The sequence below is a fragment of the Trachemys scripta genome, chromosome 15 (genome assembly GCF_013100865.1).
Source record: "Trachemys scripta elegans isolate TJP31775 chromosome 15, CAS_Tse_1.0, whole genome shotgun sequence".
Lineage (NCBI taxonomy): Eukaryota > Metazoa > Chordata > Testudines > Emydidae > Trachemys > Trachemys scripta.
In genome coordinates this window covers 15,762,941-15,772,935 of record NC_048312.1, presented here as the reverse complement: position 1 = coordinate 15,772,935, position 9,995 = coordinate 15,762,941, and the positions used below count along the sequence as shown (strand labels likewise).

At 43.1% G+C, this 9,995-nt stretch overlaps 1 protein-coding gene across 2 annotated transcripts in view; it reads left to right on the top strand.

Moving 5' to 3' along the window:
* ZDHHC8 (zinc finger DHHC-type palmitoyltransferase 8) overlaps positions 1–9,995 on the top strand; it is a 237,530-nt gene that overhangs the window by 223,612 nt on the left and 3,923 nt on the right. For both annotated transcript variants that reach the window (XM_034791605.1, XM_034791606.1), the window contains exons 11-13: positions 6,053–6,231; positions 7,866–7,991; positions 9,472–9,560. In XM_034791605.1, the coding sequence (XP_034647496.1) occupies positions 6,053–6,231; positions 7,866–7,991; positions 9,472–9,560 (394 nt within the window). The remainder of the gene's footprint in view (positions 1–6,052; positions 6,232–7,865; positions 7,992–9,471; positions 9,561–9,995) is intronic.

Sequence of the window (9,995 nt, the reverse complement as noted above, 5' to 3'; positions counted from 1 at the left end):
CAGATTCTGTGTCCGGGGTAACGGCTGGGGAGGGTTGGTAGGGGATCTCTGTAAGGGTGATGAAGAGATCCTGGCTGTCGGGGAAATCAGCGTTGTGAGCGCTGTCGACTGCCTCGTCCTCCTCATCTCCTTCCTCATCTTCCCCGTCCGGTAACATGTGCGAGGATCCGGCCGTGGACACTATCCCATCCTCAGAGTCCACAGTCAGTGGTGGGGTAGTGGTGGCGTCCGCACCGAGGATGGAATGCAGTGCCTCGTAGAAACGGGATGTCTGGGGATGGGATCCGGAGTGTCCGTTTGCCTCTTTGGTCTTCTGGTAGCCTTGCCTCAGCTCCTTGATTTTCACGCGGCACTGCGTTACATCCCGGCTGTATCCTCTCTCTGCCATGTCTTTAGAGATCTTCTCATAGATCTTTGCATTCCGTCTTTTGGATCGCAGCTCGGAAAGCACGGACTCATCGCCCCACACAGCGATGAGATCCAAGACTTCCCGATCAGTCCATGCTGGGGCCCTCTTTCTATTCTGAGATTGCACTGCCATCAGTGCTGGAGAGCTCTGCATCGTTGCCAGTGCTGCTGAGCTCGCCACGATGTCCAGACAGGAAATGAGATTCAAACTGCCCAGACAGGAAAAGGAATTCAAATTTTCCCGGGGCTTTTCCTGTGTGGCAGTTCAGAACATCCGAGCTCTTACTGCTGTCCAGAGCGTCAACAGAGTGGTGCACTGTGGGATAGCTCCTGGAGCTATTAGCGTCGATTTCCATCCACACCTAGCCTAATTCGACATGGCCATGTCGAATTTAGCGCTACTCCCCTCGTCGGGGAGGAGTACAGAAGTCGAATTAAAGAGACCTCTATGTCGAACTAAATACCTTCGCGGTGTGGACGGGTGCAGGGTTAATTCGATGTAACGGCGCTAACTTCGACATAAACGCCTAGTGTAGACCAGGCCTTAGAAGAGAATGGCCCTGTTGCAGATTTAAATTTGTTGGTCTTTAGGCCTCTAAATGAAAAAAATGTAAGTTCATAAAGGAACCCACTCCAGCTGCAAACTTCTAGGAGTAGTTTTAAAAGTTTCCTATGCATCAAAACCTAAAGGTTGGTTTAGTAAGGAAGGTAATGTTGAGCTAGACTATCTAGTCAGGATTTGTTCTTAAAATTACTGATATTTCTGTTGCTCCCTGAGGCATAAATTGCTTTATGGTAGTATATCAGAATTGTCCTGGGTTTTTCATTTGTGTATTTCTCACCACACTGATTTCTTCCTCAGAAGGATTAGCTTTCTAAATCTGTTAGAATTTTTGACAACCATCCTTGCAGAGTTGTCTTACCCATGCATCTTTTATAAGACCGTTCACTAGTAGAACAAAAGTAGTCCTGTAAAGTATATTATAGACAGAAAAAACATGCCCCATAATGAAGATTCATAATGCCTTACAGTTGGAGAAAAGGAAACAACTTCTGAAATCTCTCAGCTTTTAAAAACATATGAGGCTCATTCTTTATTTAGTAGAGTAGTATGTTTATCAAATCAAAATATTGATCAAATGTTATTAAAGCTACTCATGGGGGCTGTTGACTATAAAAATCACAGCCAGTTCAGTTAAGCAGCAATTCTCTGTGACCAGACTAATTTTATTCAGCCAGAGTCCAAGTACTAGTCCTTATAAAAATGCATAAAACAAATACACAGGTGTGTGTTAAGTGAAGAAGCAAAATATGTAATGCACAAGAAATTGATCTGTGTGCTGTGGGATCAGGAGGAGGAGGAGGATTACTTTGTGTGTGTCGAGACAGGGAGTAGTAGTAAAAGGATTTGTATGAGAGGGAGAGGATTACTGTGTGTCTGGTGGAGAAACAGGACCATGAGGACTAATTTGTGGAAGATTTGGGCAGGGTTTATGGTGGTAGAGTGCAGTGTTGGTACTGGCAGCAGGATAGCGATGGGGCTAATCTGTATGAGCTGCAGGAGGGTTACTTTATGCAGTGTGAGAGAATGAAAGAGGAGGCTTGAAGTAGCTGTGTGGCGGGGGAGATGGATCTAACTAGAGGATAAATAGATGCACTAAATTAAGTTAAAAATAGGTGTTGTAGGAAGGGCCTGGGGCTGACCTAGTAAACTGAAAGCACAAAGCTGTCTTCTAGGCTCATATTGTTTTCTGCTGGAAACAAGCAAGTTGGAGATTGCTGAAGTAATTCTAAAATGGTGTATCTTTCAACCTGTTCCTCCTGCCTCCCTGTATCTGAATTTTGTTTTGGTCTAGTTCACATCAGTAAAAGCCACCTCCGCAGTGTTGAGGCTGTTTGAACAATAGATTTGTTGATTGCTTCTCTGCAGAGAAGCAAAGGACTGACTGGACCATGATGACTGAACTTCCCTTTCACCCTTAAAGGTGGTTTGTCCAGGTTCAAGGTTGAAGTACTTTGGTAAGGTTTGAGGGAAGCTTGCAGTGCCACTGTCTAGATCTCAGCACATCTTTCTGTCATCTTCAACGAGTGCTAAATTTGCACAAACAGCCCCTCCCTCCTATAAATTAACAAGATTCAGAGGTGATAACTCTTCTAGTACTTGTGCAGGAATGGCTTTCCTGGGTAGCTGATATCTATAACAGGTAGACATGCTGCTCATGATGTGAATAATATTAAACTAATGAACATAGATTGGCTAAGCAGGTACTATTATAGTGCATAGCTTAGCGCACACAATGCGAGTGCAGTTATAGCATACAGGTGATGCAAATGCCCAAGTTTATTTGCCACTTCTGCATCTTTACAGATCCACAGGAGTATTGGACCTTCAAGGAGTAGCTTAATGATTCTGCCAACGCTGAAATGTGAAACCATGTTAGTATATTTCTGTAAATATTCTTTCCAGAACGCAGTCAAGATACAGAGGACCTAAAACTAGGACAGTAAGAAAATTCAGGGTTGAGACTATATCTGTTCTCTAAAGATTTTCCTGTAATGCTATATACAAGGGTTCATGAGAACTATTCTTTGCCTGCCCCTAGAGCCCCCCCGTGGCACTATTATTTTTTTTTTAATCCCGCTCCTGTCCCGTCCCGCAATACTCAGTTTTGCTCCCGCATTGTTTCTTGCATTTTTATCCTGCTCCCACCTGCAAATCCTGCAAGAGAGATTTTCCCCATGCTACTAATCCCGCCCTCTCCCCCCACCTCCCCGAAACGGCCAGTTAATATAGTCTATATATAAATAGAATACAGACACAATTTTTACCACTAAAAGAATAGAAAAAACTTGCTTAAACCATGTAACAAATACTTTAACTCCTTCAGTAGACCTCAAATCCTTCTTTCCGTTGCTTAAATTTGTTTTAAAACCTTTTTTTTTTTAAGATTGTTTTCTGCAAATCACCGCAGTCTGTCTGTTTTGTTTGGGTTTTTTTGACCACCCAATCCTGCACGCATCAAAGTACATTTTAACTGCTCTCGCTATTATGGCAGCAGGTCCTGCAAGATCCCAGTCCCACTGCAGGCTCTAACTGCACCTTTTTAACTGGTTTATGCAGGGGGATTCAATCAGTGGTGGTTCTTGCATATGTAAGTACTGCAGTGACATCCAATGTGTTGCACTACTAAGAAGTGGGTTAGTGTACGCTCAACTCTGAATTTCCAGTATATCTGAATAGTACTCTGAACACTAATTGAGCCATGTCTAATTATGTCTAAATTTAGTACATCAAAGAAAGGTAAAAATAGAGTAGGATGCAAGAAATATTTATAGCTGGTGTAGAGAATCAGATGGTTGATACGTGTCCCTTAGCCAATGCTTCTAGCAAACCAGAACAAAGAATTAAATCTCTGTACAAACACAGGATATGATTTTGTTTTCTTGATACAGGTTGCTATGTACCAACATATTCTTAGCAATCCTGCTTCACTGGCCAGAAGCTAAATGAACAAGCAGGGTTTTTTCTTCTAGAAATGTAGAACTGTGTTAATCAAATGTAAGGCAAAAATTGATGTTATGCTGTCTGGAACTAGCATTGTCTGAGTTTACCTAGTTAATTGATTCAATCTGTGAGTCCTGTTTCTGAATGTGTTGCTCCACCATACCTACTGTTCATAATTTTAGTTCACTAAATAGTAGGACAATACAACAGAGTGGGAGACCTGATTCAAACTAACTAATGAATTTAAAAATCAAGTAGGGAATAGGGTGTTGCAAGATTGGACAGGTAAAATTAAGATTTTGCTGGATCTTCCATTCAGATTTCCTTTTTTCTAAGCATAAAATGCCATCTAAATTGACATTCACACTCCAATGGAAACCCAAGGGTAACTACTTAATAAACAAGAGTAAAATTAATAATCAGATATTTCAAAGATGCTCTCACTTGTGCTCCTGTCCTCCAGACTAACAGAATGTAACTTGGATGTACTTTAATGTAGGCCATAAAGTACTCCTGGGGGAATTCTGTGCCCTTGCACATGCACAGAATTCATGCCCTTCAGAGATTTTTTCTGTGGGGAAGCAAATAAATGATGTTCTGACAGGGAAGCAAAGGGAAGCTGCAAGAGCAGTCACACACCACTCCCTAGCAGCGCAGGTACATCGTTTCAGGCACCCCGGAGCAGCCAGATTAGAGGTAAATCACCGCGGGGCTGGGGACACCCCAGCCAGTGGCTCCTACCCTGAGCCTGGATCAGCTGCTAGTCCTGGCCGAACTGGAGGCAGGAAAGGACGGGACTTCCTCTTCCCCTGCAAGGAGTGGCTGGGGCTGTATCAGATCCACCCCCAGAAACTTCCTCCAGCTACAGGAAGCTCAGCATCCTCCCCTGCTTTACGCCTCCATCACTCCTCAGCTGTGGAGGGAGGAGTCACTGTACAGGGAGCTGCTCCCCCATCCACCCAACCCCTGTGCAGCTGGATCTCCCAGACCCAGACACCCCTGCCAAGCCTCACCTGGTACATCCAGAACCCCCTAAGCCCTCCATACCTAAACCCCACCGCACTGAACCTCAACCCCTGCACCCAGACCACCACCCACTGAGCTCCCTGCATTCAAACCCCCACCCTGATGCCCCACCCTCTGCACCACTGTGAGCCCCCACATCCAGACCCCTATGCCACTGACCCCCAACTAGCTGTACCCAGATCCCCACCCTACCAAGCCTCATTTCCCCAGCACCCAGACCCCTGCTGAGACCCCCAGGCCCTTCCCCTGAGCCCCAACCACCTTCACCTGGAAGCCCTTGCAGAGTCCCATTGCCTCTGCACCTGGAACCACCCCTGCAAGCCTCTGTGCATCCAGATCCCCCACACCTAGACCCCTCATTGAGCTGCCTATACCCAGATTGTCCCACACAGAATCCTCTCACCCCACACTGGATCCCCTCACACTGAGCCCCTCCACACATGGATCCTGCCTGATTAAACCTGCCTGCCCCACATCTGGTGTGTCTGGCGAAGAGGGACTGGGCCCCAAGGTGTTTCTGGGGCAGGCCCAGGCCTTGTGCTGTGTCAGGGTCAGGCGCAGCCTTACCACTGAATCTGTGTCCCAGATGTGGGGGAGCTGCAGGGTGATCTCCCACCTTCGTACAGCCAGTGGCCTGTGCTCCCCGCTGCCATGCTGGAGCCTCTGTATTTATTTATTGACAAATAAAACTTGCAGAATTCTAAAATATTGTGCGCAGTATTTTTAATTTTTTTGCGCAGAATGCCCTCAGGAGTAATAGTCTGTCAAAGTATGGCTGAATCCCTTACCAGTGTTTATAGGGATTTTTTACCCTGAACTAAATTACAACCATATTATATTCTGACTAATAGGTAGCATGAGTCTCAGGTAGGTGGGTGGTGCTAGCTTGGCTTCAGCTAGATAGGATGTAAAACTCTAAATTGTTGTATATGGCTTTTTGGGGTATTTAAGAGAAGAGTTAAAATGTTTGATAAAACTTTTGCTAACATAATTATGGGGGAAAAAATCTTTAGATCCTCCAAATGCTGAAATCAATTGAGGCAGGAGTCCGTTTGTAACATTTTCCCCTGCCATTCTGCCACATATAAAAATGATTTATTTTAATATTTTTAGACGTGAACCACTGGCTCTTATCAACCGGAAAAAGAAAAATGAAGAGACTGGGGAAGAAGAACTTGCTTCCCGCCTAGATCACTGCAAAGCAAAAGCTACCAGACACATATTCCTTATCCGCCATTCTCAGTACAACTTGGATGGTCAGATTGATAAAGACAGAATTCTGACCCAGCTGGGTATGTGCAACTAGGACCCTACTTGATTGTGCAGCTTCATAGAGAAAGAGGTTCTTTGTCACTAATCTCATATGTTAGAGCAACCCGTTCTGCTCCGGATCCTATTGCCAACTTCCTACTTAGGATTTTGGATCCATTGAACATATATAGGCCAACATAAGCTTGTCTCTCCCCCCCCCCCCCCCGATCCTATAAATAAAATGCCTGTTTATGCATATCCCAAACATGCCCCCACCTGTGCAGTAATCCTGTTTCAAAACTTCATACTGGATTCCTTTGAGACTTTGAGCTAAACTTTCACAGCAGATTTTTAAAAATTTCCCTTGGCTGAAATTTTGAGCTAAGTTCAAGACTCAGGATGACTATTCTGGATCATAAAGTCTTGGGAAAGGGTTTATTATGAAGGCCACACCTTTTGACTATGGTGACGAAAATAACTAAATGGCGTTTCATGTAGCGGTTAACTAGATTTTTTTCTCTGGCTTTCTTGAGTGTGCCTTTTCAGTTGGAGTGCTTGTAGTTAGAGAATCATTATATATGCTCCTTGCTTCATCCTTATCTCTAATGAGGCTGCTGGGAATTACATTAATAAATGCCCATTTGTTGAGATGAGAATAATACTCTATTTGTATACTGATACCTAAATTAATCTGTACTTGGCTAATGCATATGTCTGGATATCAAAAATTGTACGTAGCACTGACTAGAATTCTGTAGCTGTTTAATTCAAAAAGGAGTGGTAAACATCCTTGGTGTTTTTTATACCCTTTTTCCTGAAAGGGCAAGAATTTTCTGGGTGTGATGCTGTTTCAGGTGCTGAAAACATGGTGCCAGATGTTAATGTGGATGTTTTCTGAGTTTTAATTTGCATGCTCAAAAGCAAATTTGATTAAAGGTGTGAATATATTAAATACACAACTGATGAGACAATAACAGTGGTTAGAATAGCAGATTCCTGGCTTATATTCTTGACTCTGCAATTGTCTGGCCATATGTCTCCTTCAGCCGTCTACCCTTCTATCCATCTATGTTTAATTAAGATTTTAAATACCTTGGGATACTAGGTAAAAACTTATCTTCATCTTAAAACTAACGTCTTATCTGAGGAAGCTCAATTAGTGGCTAATGCATGTTTCCTTCGAAGCTAACATATCTGCAGCCTTTGTTTCAAGCAGGACTACCAGACATGCACACACTCCTCCTTCTTCTGCACTCCTAGAATGTAGGGGTGATAGAAAGTGAGTGGCAAATTGAACACCTAGCTACAATAACAGCTATTTGCATGAGCCCAGTGAGGAAGTGGTTCACCTTGTGGGATTTAAGAAGCAAGGACCATGACTAATGGGTGAGGTCCTCTCTTCAGTGCTTCCCATTGAAGTGGAGAATCAGAAACTAAAAGAACTGGATCTGGCCTAACCAACAGAAATCCCTTCCAGCCTGTGAAACGTGAATTGGAACTTGGCAGTTAGTGAGCCTGGTCTCTTGGTGGTGATGCTGCTAAAAGCATTGTCTGCTGGAAGGAAAAATGCATTACTTACTCTCAGGACTGGCATAGAAGGATGATGAGCTAATATTTGTTAAATATAAAGAGTAAAATATCAGCAATTTATTATATAGCTAATCTCACTGTTAAGGTCGTGAGCAGGCAGAGCTGACTGGGCGCAGGCTGGCAAGTTTGGGGTTGAAATTTGATACAATTATCCACTCCTCTATGACCAGAGCAACGGAAACAACCGACATCATCAGCAAGCATCTTCCAGGCAAGTGAGGTTTGATAGCATAATGCTGTCTTACGATTGCTTCTTTTGCACCTTTTGACATGTAGTGTTCAGTTGAAGTGTAGCCATTTCCTAGACCACTGTACACTTTGTAAATTAACTTTTTAAATTTAAAAATGAAATAAAGTCATAAAGATGAAGTAGAAATGAAGCTGCAATGTAAAGCTTTGAGCTGACCCCTCTGAGTAGTCGATACATGAATGTATTACTGTATAGGAGACCTTGGCAGTTCGCTCTTTGTACTTTCAGACTGCTGAAAAGCAGGAAACTATTTTTTTCCAGGAAAAGCTGGAATAGTTAGCTTGTAACCAAGAATGCTTACTGACTGCCACAGACCTGCACCTAAAAGCGCAACTCTGCTGAAAGGGAGAGAATGCTAACTATAATTTCTACAAGAGCATGGTGGAATGAATACAGGACAGTGTTGTGGACTGGGTTAGCCACTCTTTTATGGAAAGTGTGTACTGGATGCCGCTGTGTGCAGTGCTTGGCACTTTAAATTAAAGGGGGAGGAGGTGGCATACTGAAAGGGTGATGGATAAAGATAGCAGCTGTTCTGAGGTGTGGTTTCACTCCTGCCTGTAGATGGTGGTAAGGATACTTGGTCCTAACCTTTGGGTTAGAGCCCAGATTAATTCTAATGCCTCACATTCAAATGTGTGAACAAAAAAACCCCACGGTGACCACAGACAAAACCTGACACACCTTATTGGTTTTACAAGTATTTGTGTAAGAGCAAGCAAGTCCATCTTGGAACACTGACTGATAGGCATGTGCTCATTCAAAAGAGGGAGAAGGGAAGAGGAATGGACTTTGATCTAATCTTATAGCAGTCCTTGAATTCAGGTCTAATAACATGAAAAGCATGCTCTAAGAAAACAGAAACTTCCCTTCAGACTAAGGGAGGCTATATTACAGGGAGGTACACTTTTTAACTGTATGCATTAAGATGGGCGATTTTCCACATGTAGGCTAATCTTTGTTGACCTGAACCTTAATTGTCTGAGGGCTGCAAGAATTCATGTCTAAGTTGGTAGACAAATGATCAAAGATTATACTAAAATAATAATTTTCTAGCAGTCTAAACTGCCATATATATATGAGGTTTCGGATTCACAACATATAAAGGCCGCTCTTCAAAATGATGGTGTTCCTGGATTAAATTCAGTGGATTCATTAGTGTCAACAGGGATGAACTTGGCTCCATAGGTAACTGAGCACATTAGGTTTGGAGAGCCTCACTTGCAATCCCTGATGGGAAGTCATGAAGACCGTAATGTTCGGACTTAATTTTTTGGCTGTAACCTGAAGGTTTCTTTGAATATACAGAATATGAATAAATGCACAGCTTGCAATAAATGTAAAGGGGCTTTCTTATTGACTGAAATTATGTGGGTTTGTTTGTGAACTGGCCTAAAAAGTGGCTTTTACTTCACTTTCTGAATGTGTACTTCATTTCCAGGGGTCAAAAAAGTTAGTACTGACCTGCTAAGAGAGGGAGCACCTATAGAACCAGTCCCTCCAGTATCTCACTGGAAACCAGAAGCTGTGGTAAATTTATATTTTTTTATATATAAATAATCTGCATATTCCACACTGTCTTTAATTAACTGTACATTGTATTGTTTGTTTGCAGGTTGTATATCCTAGGCCTCGGATCACTCCATACCTTTTACCCATCCTCTATGTTAAAATATTTGCTCATAACTTTAAATTCCCCTTAGTAATCTGGCAGCGTTCTGTTCACCAGTTGGCCAGGTTTGAAGATTTGAACTATCTAAGCCTATGGCTACACTAGAGAGCTTACCGCTCTAAAGGTCTCTATTGTAGCTGCTCTACTTCAGCCCCTGTGAGTGACAGTAGCTATGTCGGTGGGAGAAGCTCTACTGCTGACATAATGCTGTCCACACCAGCGCTTATGTTGGCATAAATTATGGCGGTCAGGAGGGTGGCTAATTCACACCCACGAGTGACATAATTTATATC